This window comes from Periophthalmus magnuspinnatus, chromosome 22 (genome assembly GCF_009829125.3).
Source record: "Periophthalmus magnuspinnatus isolate fPerMag1 chromosome 22, fPerMag1.2.pri, whole genome shotgun sequence".
Lineage (NCBI taxonomy): Eukaryota > Metazoa > Chordata > Actinopteri > Gobiiformes > Gobiidae > Periophthalmus > Periophthalmus magnuspinnatus.
Genome location: NC_047147.1, coordinates 11435947 through 11461168, shown reverse-complemented (window position 1 = coordinate 11461168; position 25222 = coordinate 11435947). Strand labels below are relative to the sequence as shown.

At 39.3% G+C, this 25222-nt stretch overlaps 1 protein-coding gene across 3 annotated transcripts in view; it reads left to right on the top strand.

Annotated features, from left to right (window-relative positions):
• Window positions 1–25222, top strand: part of ralgapa1 (Ral GTPase activating protein catalytic subunit alpha 1) — a 38952-nt gene that overhangs the window by 2761 nt on the left and 10969 nt on the right. Inside the window, exons 4-43 of one of the 3 annotated variants that reach the window (XM_033988824.2) lie at window positions 52–109; window positions 268–311; window positions 402–579; window positions 668–783; window positions 1114–1252; window positions 1350–1558; window positions 1636–1956; window positions 2030–2185; window positions 2290–2358; window positions 2781–2929; window positions 3013–3136; window positions 3210–3356; window positions 3519–3609; window positions 3713–3877; window positions 4749–6476; window positions 7870–7994; window positions 8088–8322; window positions 8417–8602; window positions 8677–8847; window positions 9161–9354; window positions 9438–9536; window positions 9609–9764; window positions 9986–10114; window positions 10207–10332; window positions 10747–10805; window positions 10927–11035; window positions 12917–13027; window positions 13114–13182; window positions 13296–13433; window positions 13515–13698; window positions 14692–14810; window positions 14994–15113; window positions 15195–15780; window positions 15892–16007; window positions 16107–16231; window positions 18116–18187; window positions 18448–18571; window positions 18671–18826; window positions 20020–20178; window positions 20909–21036. In XM_033988824.2, the coding sequence (XP_033844715.1) occupies window positions 52–109; window positions 268–311; window positions 402–579; window positions 668–783; window positions 1114–1252; window positions 1350–1558; window positions 1636–1956; window positions 2030–2185; window positions 2290–2358; window positions 2781–2929; window positions 3013–3136; window positions 3210–3356; window positions 3519–3609; window positions 3713–3877; window positions 4749–6476; window positions 7870–7994; window positions 8088–8322; window positions 8417–8602; window positions 8677–8847; window positions 9161–9354; window positions 9438–9536; window positions 9609–9764; window positions 9986–10114; window positions 10207–10332; window positions 10747–10805; window positions 10927–11035; window positions 12917–13027; window positions 13114–13182; window positions 13296–13433; window positions 13515–13698; window positions 14692–14810; window positions 14994–15113; window positions 15195–15780; window positions 15892–16007; window positions 16107–16231; window positions 18116–18187; window positions 18448–18571; window positions 18671–18826; window positions 20020–20178; window positions 20909–21036 (7490 nt within the window). The remainder of the gene's footprint in view (window positions 1–51; window positions 110–267; window positions 312–401; window positions 580–667; window positions 784–1113; window positions 1253–1349; window positions 1559–1635; window positions 1957–2029; window positions 2186–2289; window positions 2359–2780; window positions 2930–3012; window positions 3137–3209; window positions 3357–3518; window positions 3610–3712; window positions 3878–4748; window positions 6477–7869; window positions 7995–8087; window positions 8323–8416; window positions 8603–8676; window positions 8848–9160; window positions 9355–9437; window positions 9537–9608; window positions 9765–9985; window positions 10115–10206; window positions 10333–10746; window positions 10806–10926; window positions 11036–12916; window positions 13028–13113; window positions 13183–13295; window positions 13434–13514; window positions 13699–14691; window positions 14811–14993; window positions 15114–15194; window positions 15781–15891; window positions 16008–16106; window positions 16232–18115; window positions 18188–18447; window positions 18572–18670; window positions 18827–20019; window positions 20179–20908; window positions 21037–25222) is intronic. The other 2 variants (XM_055231344.1, XM_033988827.2) reach the window with 2 other exon arrangements.

The following is a 25222-nucleotide window of genomic DNA, read 5'->3' as shown; positions in this document are numbered from 1 at the left end:
CTTTCATTTCTAACTTTAATGCTTGCATGCATTATTATTATTTTATTTTAGAAAATCCTTCAACTCCTCCCTGAGAGAATCCAGAACAGATGGCAGTTTCACAGCATTGGTAACAAGCACAACACATTTTTTACTAATTTCAAGGTTTAACAATAATACACAACTATTCAACTGTAACTGCTTTGCATAGTATATGTAACTCATCTTTTACCCACATACAAAACTTTTTTTTTTTTTTTTTTTTGCACAATTGTCCTTGTTATTTAGGACTCATCCTCAAAAAACTCCTGCACACTGGAAACTCTCTGAAGGTACAGTGCTCAGGATCATTTTAATCTATTAATAAAACAAAACAGATGGTTTTTTTTTTACCATTCCACTATTTCTGTCTTGTTATGTAGATCCGCCGTGAGGGTGTGCGGTTGTTTCTGTTATGGATGCAGGCTTTACAGAGCAATGCTGAGCGAGAGCAGCTCTGCATGTTTGCTTGCTTGATTCCTGGTTTTCCAGCTCCACTCCTCCATGGGACCCCACGCACTCTGGACACTTTGATCAACCCTCCACTGAGCTTGACAGAGAGTGAATTAAGATTTTACATGTATTTTTTCATTTGAGTTTACTGTTTGCAAACAAAAGCATTTTGATACAAATATCCACTTTTTTGCAGCTCAAGTTACCCCAGAAGAAATAACTCCATTGGTTCCTCCACAGTCAGGTGACAAGAACCACGAAGACCTCACGGCTTATTTTTTAGAGGCCCTGCTCAAATATATGGTAAACCAGGTATTATCAATTTTCTAACTAACACAACTAATGGCACTAATAGGAGACCCAGGTACTGTGTCTGTTTATAATTTGCTGTGCATTTAAACCTTCATTTAACAAGCTTATGCTGCATTATTTATTATGCTGAAGTAACACTTCACTGACAAACTGGCATTTCGAACTGACAGCTCTGGCATTTCCCCTGAGAGCGCACGCACATGCATGCACTCAGACAGACGCTAACACATTCTTCATTTATACAATGGTACTCTTCTCCACTTGACCCTATTGTGTGTGTTCCTCTTTTTATAACATAGACTGTTCTGTTTGTTTGGGTTTTTGTACCAGGCCAAATCGCTTGAGTGGAGAAGTAAGGAGAACCATGAGCGTGGTTTCAGCTTTCTTTTTGGACATTTCAGAAAGTTTTACCTTCCTCATATCTTCCCCAACTTTGCCACTGAGACCAGTCTATATAGTCCTTTACTTGGTAAATAACTTAATTTGAATAACTTGAATCATATGTACAGAAATGTTGTACATTAAATTAGGTTTGAATGCCCATTTTAATGTGCTTATTCTTTCAGATGTGCCACCAATGCGCCCTAAACCTTATTACAGTGTAGTGCGCAAAGAACAAGATGTTGGCGAGACAATCTATTGCACCAAGGAGAGCTTCCTTCAGGCCAGAGTCATCTTTATCCGTTGGTTGGTTTCATTTTGGCTTGAACCACGACCCAACACCCAGACTCAAATCCCAGGAATAGAAGGAGAACATGTACCCAAGAATATTCAAGTAAAAATACTTCAAACATAAAAACATAATGTAAGCAAGACTTTCTTTTTTAACTATACGTATCTTTTTCCTTATAGCGTGCAGCTGCAGGATTAGCTGCCCGCTCTGCAGTTAGCTCAGATGAAGGTGGCGGAGGTGGGATTCGATCTGACAACCATCTAGAAGTGAGTGGTCCTTCTTTAGGTCCAGGCGGCATTCGAGGGGAGGTCATGGGGGCAGGACTTGGGGGTGAACCTGAACAAAGCCACTCCAACACATCGACACTGACTGAGAGGGAACCCAGCTCTTCCTCCCTGTGCTCCATGGATGAGGAGCAGTTAACAGACATGGAGGTGGTGAGGAGAGTGCTGACGAGCTCTCGAACCAATGTCAACTTTATTACAGAAATATTCAGACAGGTATTGCTTGCATTCAGTGATTTCTGTTATTGTCCTAGTTCATATTGACATATTTTGTCTTTGTAAAACACAGGCCTTCCTCCTTCCCATGTGTGAAGCTGCAGCTATGCGTAAAGTGGTGCGCGTTTACCAAGAGTGGATCTCCATAGAGGATAAGCCAGTATTTATGAAGGATCCAGAAGACGGCCCCTATCCTACTGATCGTGATTCAAGAGAAAATGAGGATGAGGTAGCATTATAAATGAAATGGCTTACATAATCACATAATGCACAAACAGCGCATTTATGTCACAAGTTGTGTATATTTATGCAATGTTTATTAACCTCTTTTAGGGAAACAAAGATGTTGATAGCGAATTGTTGGAGTATAGTGTTCATGCTGGGATTCAAACCACCCTTCAGGTAATAGTTAAATGAAACGTATAGCTTTTTCCAAGTACCGGTACTTTGTGTTGAACTATAAAATGAGTAGATACTCATTTTACATTTTGTTTCTTTTCTTTCTTTATATTCTTTATATTGATCCAAAATGGCCTAAATAATTACAGGCACGGGGATGTGGGTGGGTATACGGGATAATTGACAGCTGCAATTTTTGTAGAACTTAAGCCTCAAATAGTGGAGAATACAGAATTGCTCACACATTCATGCATGAATTATAAAGTACAGTACAGTAGTTGTGAGTAAGCTAATGATGAGGCATCATATTTATAGCAAGATCATTAAAGTTGATTTTGCATAATATTTCCTCTTTAGAAGTCACAACATATTCAATTCTTTTAAATACATTTTACATCATTAATTACCGCTCATCTCTTTAACAGGTGTTTATAACCCACTCATCAAATGTTTTCCTACTGGAGCCAGCTAACGACATTAAGATCCTCTTGGAGGAGCATGTGGACATGTGTAAACGAGTGCTAAACATTTACCGCAGTCTTGTCATGCATGAAACCATGGACCAGAAAACATGGTATGACTTTCCACCAGAACGTTTAATATGTTTCAATGTTTTTCTTTTTTTTATTGTTTTTAAGTCCATGTATTGCTTAACAGGGAACAAATACTGTTGGTTTTGCTGAGAGTAACCGAGTCGGTGATGAAAAGACCTCCATCCATTATGCCTCAAGGCAAAAAGAATAACACACTTTCAGGAAGATTAGCAGGACCAATATTTCAGGTGCATGTTTTGCTGCTGCTTTTGTTGCAATTGCTAAAGATTGCAAGTGTTTTATCTGTTTTCGTTCTTGCAGACACTGATTGTAGCTTGGATTAAGGGAAATCTAAATGTGTACATAAGCAGAGATCTATGGGATGATCTTCTCTCTGTGCTCTCGTCTCTGACCAGCTGGGAGGAGCTTGTCACCGAGTGGTCCCTCACTATGGAAACGCTCACTAAGGTACAAGAGCCTCTTCTTACAGACTTAACACAATAAAGGTGTTAATATAACGGATGCAACCATTTCCTCTGTCTGACATTCTGTCCATATAACACACCTTTGTGTGAAGGCCCACATGTAATACCCACAAGATAAAACTAAATCCAAATAATTATTGTTTAGGTGTTGGCCAGAAACCTGTACAGTGTAGATCTAAATGAACTGCCTTTGGACAAACTCAGTGAACAAAAACAGAAGAAACATAAAGGAAAAGGTCAGTTGAACTTAAGATAAATAGTTTATATATTTGATGAATAAATGAATAATATCAATATTCTATCCTTTTTTGGACACATTTTTCACCAATTCTCCCACAGGTATCAGTGCAGAAACCCAGCGACAGATTGTTGATCGGTCCTTCTCTAAAGGGTGGAGTAGAGATCAACCAGGCCAGGCTGCAGCTATGAGACAGAGGAGTGCCACCACTGCTGGCTCACCTGGGATCGAAAAGGCCCGCAGTATAGTCCGTCAGAAGACTGTAGGTTAGTAAGTCCGTGTGGGTGAGCTTGATGATGTTGACTGGTTCAACAACTTTTTGAAATAGGGATGTATATTTTATTTGTATGTTATTTATAGTGTTTTGTTTAGTTTTTTTTCCAAACAGTCTCACATTCTCACTTCCTATACCAATGCTCTTTAATCTGTTTGTCTGCAACTTCTGAGTGACAAAACACACAATCTTCTGCACTTTGTATAAACAAATCTTGTATTCTAATATGTTTCTTCCTTCAAAACTTCTGATATTTCTTTCTTTACCTCTCTCAATTTCTACTCTACCGCTCTTCTGTGCTTATCTTTCTTGCTTCTGTCTTGTCTTCCCCCTTTCCCAGCCCTGCGTAGCTGCTCTACAGGGGACTCTATGCTCTCCTCAGCCTTTATCCGCAGTGCCAAGAGTGCTCCTGCTCTGGCTCCGCCTCTTCCTGTCCTCCTTCACCACCACCACCCCTTTTTACCCCCCCTTGCTGACCAGTTAGCAGGTACACTATCTTTGCACTGCTTGTCTGCCTGGTGTTCTGTCGGTGCATTGAATGAGTGCCTTTGTCATCTTTACAACAATGTGCATGTTCAGTCTTTACTAAAACTAACTCAAAATAAGTCACTGATGTAAATTATGCATGTTGTTAGATCGGGTTAGTGGTGTTTTTATCGATTTCTTTTAATTTTCAGTCCATTATAGTTTAATTATTTTTAGTGTAGTATGCTGTAATAGCTAACCGGTAAGTGTACCAATCTTAAGCTTTGTTTAGCCTTTTGCATTGGTGTATTGGTTAGTTGTCTAGATTTCACATTAACTTCTTTGTATGTATGCTTTCTATATATTCATATGCCACTCCTTTCTCCTTTTTTATCCAGATTTGGAAGACCCTCCAATCACACTGAGCAGCAGGCCTACTCGCATGCGACACTCTTCCCAAAGTGATGAGACCCCTCCAGTGTCCTGTGGTGAAGTTTTCCAAGGCGTGGCATGTGATCTGGATGGCCCACCTCCTTCTACACTGGCACGAAGCAGCAGTGCATCGGACATCATGGAGCCCTTCATCGCAGAACGGGTCAAAGGTGAAGAACCTGAAATGGATCCCTGTTCAAACCTGAATCCTCCTCACGAGCACCTCACAGCTACTTCCTTACTTTCAGCCAATAGCCACATGGCTCCACCACACTCACCCTCCTCTCCTTCTGCCTCCCCGATTACCTTTCCAAATGATGTTACAGAGAAACAAGATGATGATAGTCTATGTAATCATATTTGGGAGCAGGTTGGTTCTAAAAGCCATGATTCAAGTTCTGATTGGGTGAAGGACTGGGATTCTGCTTTTATTTTTTGTGCTGAAAGAGAAGTGGATGCAGAGGACAGTGAAGAGGGAACTGGCTTAGAAGATGATTTATTTTCCTCTATACGAGACTACCTCACTAATAAGGGAAGTGAAAACATAATGGAAGAAGCGGAGAGGAACTGCTTTGTTGATGCACTAGAAAACAATGCAACCGTACCTGTGGAAACTGGCATAGTAAGAACAGAAGTTGAATGCGCAGGGCAGATACGAGAAGTTAAGCAAGTGACCCAAGCTCAGGCTGGCCGTGACGGCAGGCATGCAATCAAAGGTGTTAGACACAGCAGTGTAGATTCTGCTGAGGATATTGAAACAGATCAGAGAAGCATTTATGAATGTCTGGAGCTGCAGTGTCCATCACCCAGAGTCAAGAGTAGTGCAAGTTTAGAAAGACATGTAGGAAACGAGGAGAAAAAGGGAGAAAATGCAGTGAAAAGTGATTTCATGGAAAACTCGGGGAAAGAGGATGATGACCCAAATGACGTATCAAGTATTGGCTCTCAAGGCCCCAACAGTGTAGAATCTAGTACTGAGTTGACTGAATCTGTAGATAAGAAACGGGGTGCCAAAGGGCATCACTGTGGGGCTGTTCATGTGAGCTTCCAACCCTCAACTGAGTCTGTTCAGTTTCACAATCCCCTTGAGAGCAAAGAGGCACACTGGAAAGCAAGGCTGCGACGTCTCAGCCACTTCCACACTCATAGTCACTCGGCTGGAGACAGGCATGGGTCTGGGTCAGGAAGGTTGGGTTCAGGGGGAGCAGGTAAGTTTGCATCTATGGCTGGTATTAGCCACAAAATAGGGGCTCATGACAGAGCTGGACCAGGGACTGAGCGAGCTGAAGGAACAGGGCATCATAGAACTGGACCTGGAGGGGACAAGGACCGACCACAGTGCCCTGCACTGGGAACCAAAATGAGCTCTGATGCACATTCAGATTTATCTAGCAGCACCAGTGTGTCATCAGGGGTACGTGGCCGTTTAGGACGTTCGGCTTTGCGATCACGAGCGTCTCGCTCACGCTCCCAGGAGCCAGGCACTGTCTCACGCCATCACCAAGGGGCTATTCTTGGTGGTGTTTATAAGAGTGTTGTTCATGCTCTGTCGTCCAAGCCCCGCCCCCGTGGTCAGGGCTCCTCTCAGGGCTCGTCGCCTCAGCGACAGGCCCGAGCCACTATGGGTGATGCATCGCTAAAGGATCTCTACTCCCATGTCCTGGGCTACTTTGGAAGAAAGACGGCCACTCCAGGTGAGGATTGTGACCAAAGACTTTTTACAATGGACACATCACCTTTTAAAGTTCAGCCATTAACTGGAAAAGAAATGTACTCACACAAACACCAACTCTTTTTCTTTTTGGCTGTTTTTAACTGGTTTGTTCTGATGGAATGATATTTTTGGCTGAAACTCATCATCTTGCTGCTGGACTGAAATGTAAACTGTTGACGTGTTCTCTCTTAAACGTAGCTACAGCCTGCCTCCTTTTTTACGGATCCCTCCTACTCCCATCCCTTTCTTATATTTAGAGAACCCCATCCTTCTTTTCAATTACTTCTACCGGCTTTGGGATTTTAACATTTTTTCCTCCACCCTCCACCTCTTCCTCTTTTTCTCCTTGAAGTTGCATGCGGCCTCATCCGCCTCCTCCCCGGATTTCAGCTGTTTAAGTGGCTCCGAAGAAAGTTGCCTCCCCAAATGTCTCCCAAGTCTAAAAGAATCTTAACATATTAGCTTGTTTGTTTCTATACCACATAGTATTTATTGTATACATCATAAAACTATAATTGTATTAAGCTGGTTAAATTAATCCTCTGGGACATTCACAACACATAACATAACATTCAATTTGTCCACTAGATGGCAGCAAACATTTTAACTTTTCTGTGCTGCTGTAAAATCAAAGTAGTAAGTATTGGCTTTCACCTACACTTTCATTTACAAAATAGCTTGACAACTCAAACATGTCCATACCTCATCTGTGTTGCACTCAATAGCACTACATGTCTCTGTACTCATACTGGACCTCATTGCTTTCAGCTGTATCATCCATAGTAACATTGCTCCACTAATGCCGGCCTTTGGTATGCTGCTTGTTTGGACCTAACAAGGTGTTGCCACTTTCTCGTTGGTCTTGTGTGTCTGTCTGTGTGCATGGTGTAAAATAACTCCCGCACTGCTTTTTTGGTGAATTTTGATGTGCTTGCAAACTTCTTAACATCACTCTAACCTTAGCATTTAGTACATTCACATCAGGTTCTTGGACTTCTTGTTAATTTGACAGTGGGTGTGTTTTAATAATCATCCAATTTCTATTACATGACAACACAGCATAATTTTCAATTTAATCTTGAATTTGGGTTTTAGTGGTTATTTATTTTACAACATTTCAATAACAAATCACTAATTACTAAATAAGAGTAGGATATTTTGGTGAACTTTAAATGATCAAATCAGAATCAAACAAATTTGCAAATATCTAAATGTTCTTACTATATTTTGGCTTTTTGTGTGGTTGTCACTGATGTTTGCCATTTAATCATTTGTCTATATTTCTGTAATTTTTTTGTGTACTTGTCTCTCAGTCCATGTCATTACCTTTTCTTTTTTAATTTTATTCTTAAATCGTGTTTTTGTCTGGATAGCAAACAAAGAGGAGATGGTCCCAAAGGCCCGTCCTGTCTCCACTGATGTCGGAAGCAGCAATCCCAACTTCTCAGACCTCATGGATGAGTTTATCCAGGAAAGACTGCGAGCCAAAGGAAGTTCGGTCGGTGCAGCTCTTAAAATACAGCAATTGTCTCCATGCATAGAATCTTGTTTTAGTGTTTATCTGACTATGGTTTTCCTCTTCATCCCTCAGGGTCGACGCGGCAGCAGCCCGGGCAGTCTGGAGGTCCCCCGGGATTTGCCTGAGCTCCTTGAAGCCACTCAGAGTCCAGGATCTAGACCCTCAGATGATCCCAGGCCCATAGATGACCCAGGAGTTCCTTCTGAGTGGACCTCACCTGCAAGTGCCAGCGGTTCAGATGTCATTAGCTCAGATAGCCAGTCGGATTCTTTCAACGCTTTTCAGTATTCAACATGCAAGTTTGATAGTAAGAAATATTCACATCCAGGCTATTTGATAAATAGCTGTTCATGTTTGATAAACATGAACTTGGTAAGACTGATAAATACATTCTTTGTCAGATTTTACTTTTAGCTCAGAGTCCTGTGGAGGAGGTGCAGCTGGATCTGGAGGAGGTAGATTAAGCTCATTGGACCAGGATAATTTAGGAGGGGGTGTGGCCTGTGAAGAACATGAAGTTGCCAGCTTGACGACGCTCCACATTGATTCTGAGACAAGCAGCCTAAGTCACACAGTCACTGTTACTGGTAGGTTACTGCTCAAATTCTTTACATGCATAAGCACATTGACCTGATATGATCCCACATATTTTTGTGTTTAGGTTCAGAGAGTGCATCCCCAATGCATTCTCTTGGAGGCTCTCGTTCCCAGACACCATCTCCTGCCACAATGACCTCAGACCACGTGGATCACTCACGCTCCCACTCGCATACACACTTGCAGCTTGATCAAAAACTCCACAATTCTGTCCTTCAAACTCCAGATGACTTTGGTAATAATATTACGATAGATAAATAAATATTAATAAAGAATAGGTCTAACTATTATTTTCATTAATTATCAACTTTTCAATCTGATGAATAATCCTTATAGTGTACATTTACAGAGAGTATTTTTATCTAAAACCACCAACAGTTTTGACAATTACAATTACGATCACAATAATTCAATGAGTTCTGTCCTTTACATTGTTATTATTTTTAGACCCCTGTGTAGACCCATTGAAAAATACATTATGTAACACCACCTACATTGTAATTCAGAAACAAGTTCATCTTTGTTTTTTTGTTTTTTTTCCTCAATAGAAACCAGTGAGTTTCCGAGTGAAGACTGCAGCGTAATGGCGGGTGGCTCTTTAACTGGGTGGCATGCTGATGTTGCCACGGTAATGTGGAGGCGAATGCTGGGTATCCTCGGGGATGTCAATAGCATCAAAGATCCAGAGATCCATGCTCAGGTCTTTGATTATTTGTGTGAACTTTGGCAAAGTCTTGCTAAGGTATGTACAGACAAATAAATGTTTTTAAAATCGTACAATTTCTTGCAATTTACAACACCTTATAAAACTTTACTACTTTTTAGATAAGAGATAATTTAGGAATTTCTCTGGACAACCAGTCATCTCCCCCACCACCTGTGTTAATCCCACCTCTCAGGATTCTCACCCCCTGGCTTTTCAAGGTAGAAAGAATATTAAACATATAAACATATAGTCAACAAACAAATATCTGTACCAATAAACTGTCCCTGCAGGCCACTATGCTAACAGAACGCTACAAACAAGGAAAGCTTCATGCCTACAAACTCATCTGCAGAATCATGAAAAGGCGACAGGATGTTTCTCCAAATACAGACTTTGTCACACATTTTTACAACATCATGCATCACGGATTGCAACATCAAGACCAGGTATTTTTTTAAGTATACTATTTCTGGATACTTTATAATATAATAAGCGTAACTAGATTTTAAATTAATATTTATTTACAATCAACAATAGATGGTTCTCATTTATGTAGGTGTGAAAGTTGATATAATATTAAAAAATGGAAGCTCATAATTTAGTGCAAGTTATGTTTACAGCGCATACCATTTAACAGTTTCACATATTTCACCTTGTTGCAATGCAGGATATTGTGAACACCATTATAAAGCACTGCAGCCCCAGGTTCTTCAGTATTGGACTTCCTGGAGCAACCATGTTGATCATTGACTTCATAATTGCAGCGTCTAGAGTCACTGCCTGCTCATCACTAAATGTAATTGCATTTACCATTTTCATACATTAATTTAAATATTTAGTACTTTGTTTAATCAGTATCAGAATGTCCTTTCCATGTTTACAATCCAGGCTCCCAGAGTCGAGGCTCAGATCCTCCTTGGATCTCTTGTTTGTTTTCCCAACTTCTATGGAGAGCTTCCAGCCCTGCATCCAACCACAGCTGATGTAGTGATCACCAAGTTTCCAGATGTTAAGGTAAAACACCAATAGTAGGTCAACAGAAAATATTGCAGTCATTTTGATGGACGCTAAGACCAGGCCCAGTCTCTCTAAAGTGGACTAATAGGTTAATGTCTCATCATCAATTCATGTAACCATCCAGAGCTATGGGAGTTATACTGCTGTTGTTGTTTTTGCTCTGTAAGCAGTATATTGACATGCATGGCTGTATCTCAGGCCTGCCACTGTTTTTTGTAAGGTAGAAACTTGGTAGGAATCCGTATGTGGTAATTAGCACCAACTAAGCAAAACCATGCTTGAATGTGTTTGCTGGCTTATTCATCTCATACCTTTTTACACTAATAATGATCTGAATATGATTTATTTTTTATTGGTAGTTTTTGATGTTTAAGTTTTTTCTTTGTTGGGGGGCATTTTTATGTATTTTAGGAACACATCATCAAAACAATCCTAACGTCTGCGAGAGATGAACCCTCGGCTCCAGCTAGGTAAGATTTACTTTGTAAATAAAAACAACACATCTTTATTTAGTTTAGAAAACAAATTAAAACACATTTAGATCAATTATATTCAACAGTATATATGGTCATATATTTGATCATTTTGTAGGTGTGTGGCTTTGTGCAGTCTGGGCATCTGGCTGTGTGAAGAGTTGGCTCATGGCACTCATCATCCTCAGATTAAGGAAGCTCTCAATGTCATCTGTGTTACTTTAAAGGTCAGATATTACTTTTATTATTTGAATATTTTCATTTCATATTAAGAACAGTGTAAGTAGCAGCGGTGCAGCATTAGTCCTCCAACCAGAAAGTCCCAAGGTCAAATCTTGCTTGAGATACATGCAGTTATTGGTAAGATGCATTAAAATTGTAACATCTGCTAAATCTACTGATTTGCTGTGGCAACCCCTGATAAAAAAGAAAGCAATATAATGTTTAAATAATAATAATAATAATAATAATAATAATAATAATAATAATGGTATTAATACAAACTATAATAACAATAATAATACAAAGTAAGATATAACATTTCATATACACTACCTATGCAGTGTTGTTGTTTTTTTTGTGTATATAAAATGTAGACTACTTTCTACATTTTATATACCGGTACATACAGAAGACATCAAATATATGAAGATATATAGAATTATGGATCAAAGAAAAAAGTGAATTGACTTCAAATCCTTACATTTTTTATTCATATCCTCAAAAAATAGCAACCCTTTGCATTGTCAAAAAATAGTATAGTTATTTTACTTTTTTCTTCACTATATAATTCCATATAGCTTCATTTATTTGATGTTTTCCATATCTATCTATAACTATAGAAATTAGTAAAAATAAAGAAAAACAAATATTAAATGAGATGGTTTGTTCAAACTTTTGACTGGTAGTGTAATTCAGCATGACGTTTTTCAAACTCAGTTGACTGTTGTGGTCTCCATTTTTAATTCTGATCCAGCAAAATGACACCAAAGCCATGGTTCCAGTTCAAAGCTGTCAGAACTGGCTCTTAATCACTGACATACACATCTGTTACTTCCTCATCCTGAAACTGAATTTATTGCTCATTTTTGTAATTAATTATACAATCAAATCAAACAATATTAGTTGCCATTGTGTCAAGTTGCTGGTGTTCTGTAATTAAATGTACTTTTTCTTAATTTTTTCTTTTAGTGCACTGTATAGTACTTTGGTGAAGGCTCGGCTCAGGCAATTTATTTTTAATAGTCTATCTTTATGCTTTTGATTAAACAGACTTGCTGCTTGCTTTCTAATACTTCAATATGGCACATGGATTTATGGGTTGAATATTTAAGCTTCCGGTTCTGGGAAACATTGTTGGATATTATTTCTGATGTTTAGAAATGGGGAAATGGCCTCCGTTAGTCTTGTCCGTTTCAAAACAATACAGTCCAACATTTGCTGTCTGATCTGTGGCCAAATGGCTCAAGATGGACACACACATACCTTCTCCACCTTGGAATCCTCAGCTTGTGTATCGGCAGCCAATGGCCCCGTTACACTCTGTACCACACACAACTGCGCTTGCATTCACTTACTCCTGGGAGCAAACCCTGGACCATCAATATGTTTGGTCCTCCTTCAGATAGGAGACTAATCCAGAGGGAGTGCCACAAGCTGTGTATCACACACACACTTCTGAATCTCTTGCCGTCACAGCAGCCAGTAGCCTCAGCCATGGACTGCACACATACAGGCACTCATACATACAGCTTGAGGGATTATCATAGTTTCATTCAAAGCCACTTATTTTTGTTCCCTTTGTACTACTATTCAAGTTTTCCATATTTTGTAGTTTAGTTTTGAAATTGTAAAAGCTGCTTCGAAAACTAATTTTATTATCAATGTGCTCTTAACTAATAGACAACATAAACAGAATAGCATAGTGAATCAAAAGTGAATTGTAATAATGACAAATGTAATACAATGTATGTTACTAGCATCTGATCTCACATTTTGCCACATGCTCTCTACCACCTTTTTCTAATAGAATGTCTTTAAAGTACTTTTAGTTGAAAAAAAAGATCACATTTTATTTCCATATATTTATACTGTTTTGTTTCTTTCAGTATCCTAACAAAAATGTAGCATTAGTGGCATCAGACATTCTTCATCTTCTAATCAGCTATGTAGATCATCTTCAGAAATTTCCCCCTGACATGCCAAAGAAGATTGTTGAGGTAAAACATACATCAAATGTGTCTTTTTATTTGTTTAAATATTGACTTCTCTGTGATTAATAATAATTTTTCATACCATCATTCAGATTTTGATCGCCACAATCACTTACTTGCTACCAGCTACTGAGTCCTCTCCACATGAACTTGACAAAAGGGTAATCGGATATTACATTATTGTCTCTATATATTGTATTGTAGTAATTTAGTCCAAGTTTCTACCTCCTGCAATATTATTAATTATGTGTACACGTGTTTGTGTGTCTTTTAGCTGGTAGTGTCTCTGCTCTTGTGCCTTCTGGACTGGGTCATGGCTCTGCCTCCAGAAACGCTCCTTCAGCCTGTTCTCTCAAGGAGCCCTCCAGAGAAAGACCAACCCACAAAGACCCTTCTAAGCTGTATTTACAAAGTATGCTTATATCTGCTTTAATATGATTCAGTAAACAAAACCAAAATGGTACAAATCATAACATGGAACCATTTTCTACAGGTCTTACATGGCTGTGTGTACGGGGCACAGTCATTCAATAGTCCCAAATACTTCCCCCTGCAGCTGTCCGACCTGTTCACTGCAGACTATGACCCATTCTTACCTTTAGAATGTCTGCGAGAACCAGAACCTCTCCACAGTCCAGAGTCAGAGCGCTCTGCCAAACTGCAGCCTGTCACAGAAGGTATAGTTTAAAATGTCCATATAAAGAAAGATTGGTTGATTTTATTGATAAAAATGTCATCCACCACCTTCAATCTCCACCCCAAAACTCACACCACAGGGGGTTACAATAAACTTTACATATAAAACAAAATGACTGCAAAACAGATCCTATGCTTCACAAAGTGTTAACATTTAAAAAGTAACATTTTACATTTCAAGCAAACTAGATTCACATTTTTTAATCTTGGGTATGGTAGAATACTGACAACAGAAACAAAAAAACATGCATTCATACAATTTGATGATCTAAACAAAACACATAAGAATATTAAACTTGCATACAACCAATCTAATCCCAGCTTTCATGATCTCATAAATGTCCCCAATGTCACTAAGACATGTGGCACTGTGTGACCCACAGCCTCAGAGACCACAGCTTCTCAGTACATATTGTGTATGTATGTGGCTGCACTGCGAGTCCGTGTGAGACTGTGTATTGTCCCCTGCTGGGTGACACCAGGACATAGTGACTAGTCTAATGACTAGAGCACCTGGATAGACCATGCCCCTGCTACTCCTGTCTTCAGATTGTGTTCTTTAGACTTTGTATCTCTATTTCTGTGTACATATATTATTAAATCAACCCAATTTATCCATTTGATTCTCAATATTTATTTTTGAGTAATTTTTTACATTTTATTTCTAATGTATTTTCTTTACTTTTTCTGGGATTGCGGAGTTTGTTGAGAATGTCAAGTCAATACATATCTGTACTCTACACACAGTTGTCAATAAGTAGCTGTCTCCTGCTGTGTCCGTAATAATGTTTATTAGCCAGGATCTGCTGGCAACACAGTATGTGATGGCATTTGTTTCTTCACAGCAGGGATAAACTATGTACACACTGGGTGTATGACTTTTTCTGAATAAACTCTACAAGTTCTCTTGTGTTTTCTTCTGCTTTTCTAAATACTTGTTAATAACTTTATGTGTCATATTTATGTGTCAACAGTTCGGAGTCGTATCCAACAGGGTCTAGTATCCATCGCAGCCAGAACAGTCATCAATCACCTTGTCAACCACCTCGGACACTATCCCATGTCCGGAGGGCCAGCTACTCTGTCTAGTCAGGTACTGCCCTTGTGCATTTAAATCTGATCAAAAAGTAATTTCAGTTTAAGCAGGGATGAACAGTATGGGAAAAACTAAAGTTTGAATTTGTTGCATTTGCTCCTTGACTTGCAGTTTAGAAATAGTTGTAATTCTGAAGCTTTAAGCCTTCCATATAAGAATATTTTTCATTTTGGCTGTTAGGTGTGTGAAAACCATGACAATCCATACTGCGAGAGTGCAGATCTTGGGCCAGAACTTTTCCACTCACCTAATCTACAATTTCTGGTTCTGAATGGAACTACACTACTCTCTGTACTTCAGGTATGTGACTAATATGTGGGTAATATACATTTTTCAGTTTTATGCAACTAATAAATCATGATTCATATTTTTGATTCCTAGATCCGGTCAGAGTCAGGGGTACCAGGAGGTGGCATGACCGCTGGTTTGTCTTCAGCTCCTACTTGTGTTCGTGTCATTGTCCGAGATGTTGCTGGAAAACACTCCTGGGACTCCGCTGTCCTCTATGGGCCACCTCCTACTAGCCCAAACAGCCCAGCACATACACTCCTGACTCATATACAGGCAACTCACACTACAAACCTCCATTTACGTACCCCACCAGGAAGTCTGCCCAAAAGAATGGAAGTAAACAAGGAAGAGGAAGAAGATAGTTTCCAAGAAGATGAGAGGGAGGAGTCACAGGAAGAAGAGGAAGAGAGGAAAGTTGTTGAAATGGAGAAAGGAGACCAAGAAGAGGTTGAAGCAGACGATGAGCAAAATGGGGAAAATAAGAAGGAACAGGAAGTGAATGATGAAGACGACAAACCTGAACCGGGACTGGAGCAGACGTTAGCCCCACCATTAGCTAAGCGTGTGTGTCGAGAGGCTGTGCCGGCATGGGATTCACTAAGGGAAGGAGAAGATGCCCTGGATGAAATGCTGCAATACATGGGATACTCCAGTCCTGAGTGTCTGCAACGAGCTGGTACACATGTCCATTTATTAAAACAATGATGTATATTTGTTGACAGGAACTTACCAAAATTGTCACAAACATTTTGACTTGTGTGACATGTATCCTTCATTTTCTTGCCAGGCATGCCACTTAACATTCCTGCACCACCTCCAGCCTGTGTTTCAGAGAAGCAGGAAAATGATGTGATAAATGCCATTTTGAAGCAGAGTGCAGCTGAGAAAGACTTTGTTCTTCATGTATATATTGTTCTAAATATTGTCTATCGATCCATTTAATAATATATTGTGAAGTGTTTTAATTTTTTATTTTTTTTGTGTGTGTGTGAAATATTTCAGAGAGGTGAGGAGTTGAATATGAGAGCCATGCCACATCCTGAGCCGGATACCGAGACACCACAATCGGCCTTTTATTACTGCAGATTATTGATCAACATACTGGGTCTAAACTCTTGGGAAAAGAGGTGAGGCAGCCAAGTTTCATTAATCCTCAGAGATCAAGATTCCGTTATCTCTAATTCATTCCCTCCATTGGATGATGGTAAACAATTTAAATTTTTCATAATTTCAAAGCCCTAATTTTCAATTATATGCAACCAATCCTGTCAGTAAAAGTATCCTTCCAAAGTCTGAACCCTGCGAACATTTGATGATTTTTATTTAGTCTTAATTGGGAACATAAACGTAACGTAAAGTTGTTTATGTTCTGAAAATGTATATTGAAAGACATTTTTATTTGTTTATGAATAAGACAAAAATCAAATAGCAAATTATGATTGATCAATATGAGGGCAAAAATTATTGCTTGATTTTGTGTGTGTGTGGGGGGGGGGTGCATGTGCGCGTGTGTGTGCGCATCTGCGTGTGTGGGTATATATTTGTGTGTGTATGTGTGCATTTTTTATATGTGTAGTATTGCCCATTACTACAGTGAATGAATAAATAGCTCTCTTTAGGGCTTTTAAAGAATTTTACTATATGTATTAGGCTTCACGAATAAAGAACTTGTGTCATTTTTTACCATTGGATAAAGAATGTAGCACTTTTTTATTATTTTAAAATTTTCAGGCTGTATTGAGTATGGTGTGTGGGAGTTGTTTTTGTACAGCAGGCCTTACATGCAAATGAGATGAAGATAAAGTTTTGTGCTAATTGGACCTCATGCTTTCTTTTCACATGTTGTTACATTTCATCCCCTCAATGACTCTGGGTTAAAATACACAATGTGAAGGTATCATGATAGATGTGCCTCGCCAGCTAATGGACACTCATGGCTCTTCATACTTAGAATTACACTGCCTGCATTGAGCATGCACAATAGATTTCTTAACACTATGCATTTATGCCGGTGTGTGTATGTCCAAGAGACTGTGACTGTCATAATGAATACAGTAGGCTATTGATCAAACTAAGCCCATTTAGAGTTTGGATAAAAAGGCTGTAGTCAAAGAAAAGAATGATGGAGGGAGAAGTGGTGAATTAGGATGAATGGTGCTCGTGTATTCATCATGACGGAGAAAAACAAAAATTGAAATGGAGCAAAATAATCAAGAGAATATGAAAAAAGCAGGAGGGGTGAAAATGAAGTATTTAGGTGAATAAACAGGAGAACAGATTAACTAATTATGTGTTATTGCCCCCATCTGTCTCTCAAGGTATTCATGTGGGGCATTACCCACAGGAGATGCTGACATTCACCCCTGCGCGCCGTGTGTCTGCACATGTGTGTCCCCTTTTATGCTTTTCCCTATAATCCAGGGTGTAAATGGAGTCTTTGAAAGCAGAGAATGAGGCCATTACCAAGTATCAGTTTAATAAAGAGCAAATTGCTCTCTCTCTCCCTGTCTTTATCTCCCGCTCTTTCTCTCTTTTTCTCCTCACTCAAAGAGCAACGAGAATGATGTGTCATTATCAGGCCACTCCAAGCTTTACTGATCGAGTCTTGGTTTTATTTTTGGGGGTGTTGAGGTTGGTGACTGGTTCCTGGATGCTTTTCTGGACTAGTCATACGGTTTTGCACTTTGTACAAATGTAAAATGGGGACAGAAAAACAGAAATGAATTAAAAATCAGAATCCACTATTGTTGAAAATATGTGGGAGATGAGGGTTGGTTTGTGAAGATTATTGTTTACACTGACTTTTGTATTCCCAGATGTTTGAATTCTTTTATTTTGCCAGTCCTGCCCCATGTCATATTACCTGGCACATACTATCCATGGTTGATTTAAAAAAAAAAAAAAAAATGGGGCAACCAGTCATTTAGCAACAGACTCAATAGCTTGTAGACATTGAAGCCTAAAATTGTGTGTATGGATGACTATAGTACATTATTTTTTCTGCATTGCAGGTGTAGCTTTCATTTGTTGAGGAAAAATGAGAAATTACTGAGGGAGTTGAAGAACTTGGATTCACGGCAATGGTAAGAACAGATGAACATTTTTCACTTTTACCACTGTCAATTATTCCATCAGTTAAATGGAGATATGTTCAGTAGGTTATTTTAATATTTAGTGGCATGTCTTTTTTTGTAGTATTTCTTTGTACATACATAACTACATTCCTAAAAGACAGATTTTTATTTAATTCCCCATATTAAAAAAGGTTATAATGCTTGCACATGTGTTAAACTTTTTTTCTTTTGAGCCCATTAATTAGCCTTATGGCTGTTTTCTCTTGTAGCCGCGAGACACACAAAATTGCAGTGTTTTATGTAGCTGAAGGTCAAGAGGACAAACACTCCATTCTCACCAACACAGCAGGCAGCCAAGCTTATGAGGACTTTGTATCAGGCCTGGGCTGGGAGGTAAGTGCAACTTGAAACAATAAAGTCCCTCGCTAGTATGATTGATACTAGTTCTTAGTACTGTGGTTTTATTGCATGTCTTTTAACTGTTCTTTTTAGGTGGATCTCACCACTCATTGTGGGTTTATGGGAGGTCTGCAGCGCAATCGTAGCACAGGCCAGACCACACCATATTATGCCACGTCCACCACAGAGGTGATCTACCATGTCTCCACACGCATGCCTCATGACCAGGACCACAACCTCACCAAGAAGGTAACACACTACAAATGCTGCTCACTGAATCACATGACAGCAGCAGAATTGATTACTCTAAAAATAATTGGAGAACAATCTTTGTATCCATCTTTGATTCTCTTTGGACAGTCCTTATAAATAATATTGGCAAATAAGTGTTTTTAATATTCATTGTGTGTATTGTGGAAATTTTCCCTAATCAAATTAAGGAACCCTCTTGGGTAAAGAGCATTGGCCATAACAAAATTACACTTACGGTTATGAATACATGGGTTTACACACATCTGTTGATTTTTATGTTGATTTGTATGTATAAATGTTGCATTAATTCTCTCTAACGCATTTAATGTGCAAGGGTGTGCTGCGTGTGCCGATGTGTACACCTGTCATCCCCCAGGCTCTTGGCGCTGTGCACATGGCCGTAATGTCCTTTTAATCACATCATACTTCCTGCTTCTTGGCCTATCATGTTGCTTCAGGCAGCTGATTGGATTATCAGCGTCTGGTCTGACACCATTCGTCTCCCTGATCAGCTGATGGCCCCATCAAACACATATGCTCTTGTACACACAGAAGTGGTTAACCCCACCAGACGCACACTCATGTCTGTGTCCTCAAATACATCCGTATTCATGTAAAGACTAAAGCCACAGGCTCTAAGACATACTATTATTTACTAAAAAGGTTAAAGTGCAACCACATATTAAAACAGAAACGTATTATTCACCCCTGAACTATAGCTGCATTGCTGTTTTAGCCTTTCACCCTGTCACAGTACTGTTTTTACCCCCTCTCCGGTAGATCGGTATTAGAATTGGTCTTATGGTTTAGTGAGTCCACTTACCATGCATCAAAAGGCATTTTTGTAGACATGAAGGTTAATGACAAAGCTGTCAGGTGCACTGGGTATTGCCTCCTGAGTGAACGTTGTGCACAGAACATTGGACTTAATCCCATTCGTCTTCAGTCTGAGCTCGATCTTTTGGGCACATTCACTCTGTCTTGTCACCTTTCTGTGCCTCACTTGTTCACTCCATCACCTCAGGGCCACATGTAGCACATGCACACATACTACGAAGCCTTGGCTTATGATGGATATTGACCATCTAGCCTGTGTTCTGGCATTGATTTACAGTTTTGTATTTATAAGGCACATCAAATGTTTATTCTAGTACCTTGTGCTGATTTCTTGTGCTCCTTCTTTCTTTCAGCTCAGACACTTGGGCAATGATGAAGTCCACATTGTTTGGTCAGAACATTCCCGAGATTACAGACGAGGAATCATCCCCACAGAGTTTGGAGATGTGCTAATCATTATTTACCCAATGAAGAACCACATGTATTCCATCCACATACTCAAGAAGCCAGAGGTATAATAAACAGTCTGGGAAGAGTGTTTCCCAAACTCCCAAATGTCAGTGGGAGCTGCATATGTAAAACAGTATCTAATACTAACAGTATTTTTTTATACAATACATTAATGACATCCAAGTAAAGACCCCCTGGATCATTCCACATATCCTTGGGGGTACTTATACCACAGTTTGAGAACCGCCAATCTAATAATTTAAATGTCTGTCTGAAGTCCATAAGTTTGCAGTTATATGTCTGACTTAAGGAACTTTTTCCTTGAATGAAAAACCTTGATAGACGTTGCCCTCAAGTCTGGAGCTCTGGTTAATGTTTCAGTCTTAAACACTGTGACATTAATACCACAACAACAACAACAGCATAACTCTATTTTGAAAGACTTAACACAATAAAACTCTGTTTTTTCTTTGTGACATAGATACCATAACACTAATGATATAACTGTATTCAGTTTCATTCATTCTACAGGACAAAATATTGAATTATCATAAATCTAAAAACAAGTAACATGAGATATTCTCTGGGTTGTGGTCCTGAAAGCACTGCACTCAGTCACAGAGTGCATGGCTTGGAGATCTGCTTCACAAATAAATTTGATAAAAGTCCTGACATTAATGATTATGGTGGATTCCACTAGCAAGCATAAATCAATAAACCAAAGCCTCAATAGTTCAATATTCACTTGATCATGGGAAGGCTTATGTATGTGATTTCCCTTCTTTTCTCAAGGTGCCATTCTTTGGACCACTGTTTGATGGTGCTATAGTGGACATGAAGATTTTACCCACAATGGTCAGAGCCACAGCCATCAATGCCAGTCGAGCCTTGAAATCCCTCATTCCTCTCTATCAAAATTTGTATCCTTTTTAAGCTTTTCTAAAACATGAATAAGATCTCTCTTGGTAAGTCACTTTTGTTAGAAGTTTAACAAAATTAAAGAAAGGCACTGTTCTCATGCTAATGCAGGTACTCACAAATTATTTACAACAGCTATATTATAAGGGTATTTCACAACTTTCAGAAGTATTGTCATCACCATAATGATAACAACTAGCGTGCTAGTATTTTTTTATTTTATTTTTTTTTCAGTCTTAAAACTAAGCACTTTATATAGTATTAAGCTGCAGAATTTTTATTCTGAATTTCATTCTGTGTACATTTGTGTAAAATAAACATGCGTGATAATTAGGGTGAAAATTACATTGCCGTCTGCATCTAAGCTGCTTTAATAATATATCTGCAATGGAACAAAATAGATTTTACTTATGATATGAAATAAATTGTATAGTTTCATTAATTACTTCATGATTTACTATTATTATGTTCATTATTTCACAGTCTTCAGGTTTGCTCTTGCTGTCAGTATTATAATTTGCAGTGTTGAATGCAGCTGCTTCTACCTGTAAGTTTGTGGTGTGTTGAGATTCTTGAACATATACTTGTCCCAATTTAGGCCTACCCCCCTCTGTCCGCGCTGAGCCTGTGGACCTGTATGTCTCTGCTGTGTCCTGTCCACGTGCTGGGCCGCACACATGAAGTGGTCAGTGTCTTGAAAGGTGTTTGTGTGTGGCTGCCTGTGTCCTGGTGTGTATTGATTGGTAGTAGCAGCAGGTCGATGTCCCTGACAGGCTGAATTACAGTAATCAGTCATTATTGACTCTCCATCTTGGAGCTACACACCTCTGTACTCCGCTCTTCAGTCACTCCAGCTCTCCCTTTCCTGTGCTCTATTACTGTCACTTTTTTCTCTCTCTCTTCCCCCAGCTCTGTGAGAGACGCCCCTGTCTCATTGTGCGATGTTTTTCTCGTCTGTGGCTCGTGCACATACACTTTACGTTATCATCTTCATCTTTCTGTCCCATTTTGTCCCTGTTTAGACTCTTCTGTCTCTTTAACAGCCCCGTCCTTATCTCGATGCCTCTGTTTTTCTTTTTATCAGATGTCTGCTCTGTGTCTTCTCATATAACTTTGTTTTTCATTCAGTTTTTGCTTTCATTGGTTTCATTCATGTCTTTTTTGCTTAGAGAAACATGTTGTTGTTTTTTTTATGTGTCCACAAATTTAAAAGGCTTTTTTTTTTAAGTATACAAATTATTATTGTTTGAGGCATGGGCCATCTTCTTTACTAGTTCTATTATTTTGAGTTGCACATATATTTTAGTATTTATAGTTTTTTCACCTGATCGTATAATTTCATAAGCAATTGAACTACATATATGAACTCGGCTTTTGCTCATATTCTCTGCTGACTTCTACTAACTAAAACGGCATGAGTATGTGCATTGATGGTTGGACACAGAGGTTTGTGGGGGATAAGTTGGCAGGCCTAAGTGTGTCATTGGTTAACTGGCATTTTTGTCTTCCTCTGTTCCCTCATTTTTGTCTCCCTGGCCCTCAGGGCAGTCCATCTGCCTTTTCTCTTTCTCTGATCTTTCATTCACCATGACTAGAACCATCCAAAATCTCTCAAGCACACATGGAGGCATACACACCACACAGAGAGGGTGCCAGGCTCCTGGGACAGTTGTTTGTAAGCACAGATCTATCTTGCATATCAACTCTCTGCAGCAACAAAAGCAGTCCAAGACCTTCAACAGTGACTGATATACAGCAATATGTGTAATATATCACTATCAAGTATCTATCTGGCAAAAAGTAATGGAAAATTACTTTAAATAGACAGTATTACCGTAGTTGAAGTAATCAGTTCAACAGTTACAGCAAACCATGTAATTTGAATTGCAGTACTTTTATGGTTTCTTTCATTAAATTGTTTTACTATATGGAAATCTTAATACTGTAGGCAATGTACTTTTAGTGTATTCAAGCAAAGTACATTTAAAGTTTTAGCTTGGAAAAGTGCAGTGTGGAGTCCTGCATCCAGACGTCCTTCAGTCCGTTGCTGCGATCTGTCACCAGCTTGGGCAAAGGTTCACCTGTGTGTCTGTGCCGCAGCTGCCTGGCCATCTGATTGACATATGACTGTATACAGAGTGAATATTTGTGCGAGAGGATATGCGCGGGTCCGTGTGTGTGGCCAGCCTCCATCTGCTCTCGGGTGATTGTGGTTCTGGGGAACAATGTTGGAAAGATGCTAAGCTCCTCCACACACACATACACACAAAAATCACTCCACTCTGCCAGCCAGTGTTAATGGGCATTATCGTCCACTACATGTCATCCATTGGTTTACATGTATGTATTTCATGGTGCCTGTGTTATACCTATATATTTGACTCTTCGGATTAGAGTGTTTTGTCGTGTTTGGTCGTTCCGTTGTGTGCGTGGGACAGCCCCTCTAGTTGTTGATTGGCAGAGATAGCTGTGCTGAGGCTGGGGTCAGCATATGGCCTGGTGTGATAGCAGTGCTGTGGTTGTGCGTTTGTGCGTTTTATGGGCTTGTGTGTGTCTCTTTCACACTCTGTTCCCACTGAAATGATGGCAGCTCTGGGCATGTAGTGCTATTATCCCCCATATCCACACACACATAGACACACAGAGGGAGCAGCCAAACGCCTACCGGCCTGCCTGGCCTTTCTGTGCCAGGCCCCACAATAGGCTCCATTGTCCCAGTCAGGCTACAATCTGCTGTGTGTGACAAGGAGTGTGTGTGTCCCTCACCACAGTAAAAAGGTGAGGGCGCAACCTTACAAATTGAAGACATTTTGTTATTGGTGATGCTAAAATGGGGTCATGGTATCCTTTATTCTCTACGCCACCTATTCTCTGTGGAAGGAGCACCTCTTCTGACTTTGCTGTGGTGCAAGAGTGGGCTCTGCCAACTATAACGATATGAGATAAAGCAGGTTTTCACAAGGAAATTCATTACTTTGCCTTTACGTATTAGAAATAAGACAAAATGTAATTGTTAAATCAAAATGACATTAGGACATTAGATATCTGTAGCTTAAAAACATCCTTCTCTTTTAGTTATGAAAATGACTGTGAATGCAGGCAGAAGGAGGTGCTTAAGTTTAATGGTTTCCCATCGGGTAAATGTAGGAAATGAAAAGGACAGGGTGAGGAGGAGGCGGGTCACTGCTAATCTCTTCTTGGTCTCCTTTGGGAATTATGTCTTGTGTCTGTACTACTGGTATTGCTGCTTGCTGGATGCCTGTGTCACAAGTGTGTGTAAGTGACATTCTGTAGCAGCATAATTTTAAATGTTCTTGGTTTATAGTAAGTAAAAAACTCACTTCTTACATACATTACATTTTTCAAATGATCCCATATGTTATTCAAAACTATGTCTATGTTCTTCCACTACTGGTGCTACTGGAGTTGTTACCTTTTCTATATTGTGAGTTTAGTTTCTTATATGTATGTTGTAATAAGGCATCTTAAAGTCTAGTCAGAGAGTTGTTTTCCATTGTTATTTAAACAAATTTTACTATCATAGAAACATTTTTGGAAACTACAATTTTGCATTAGTAATTTTGTATATATTTAGGTAATAAGGACAACCTAACTTGTAGATATTGCTTTTCCTAATAGATAAATCAGAGGATAAATGAGTGAGTGAAAATTATTATTACTTTCAATGCATCTCATCATGTTTTAGGTCTAATTTTCGGCATGTATGATTCTTGTAATGACTTGTCTATGTGGCAGTTTGTGTCTCCTCGTGCGGACACATGTGCTAGAGCCATCAGCGGCGTCAGCACACCTTCTCAGCTCGGACCCCCCTCCGACTGGTAAATAAGCTAATCTGCAGTGTGTCGCCGCTTATGCGTCCCAGTACATGGATGCATGTTGTCGGGTTACCCATCTGAATGTAAGCATTTTCAAATGATGAGCTGTTTAAGATTCAGCCAGGGCGATCGCACATATCCACAAAATGTAACTGAAGTTGAAGTGTGTGTGAGCCCTATTGGTTCCTGCCTATTTGATATATAAAATAATAAACCACAGCATTAGTATGGTCTTACCAGTAAATGAATCACAAACAGTGCTGAATATATGTTTTTTGGAAGTTGATGAAATATTATGGCCAACATGAAAGGCATCAGTACCCATACGATATTTGCTTTTATTAAAATCTAC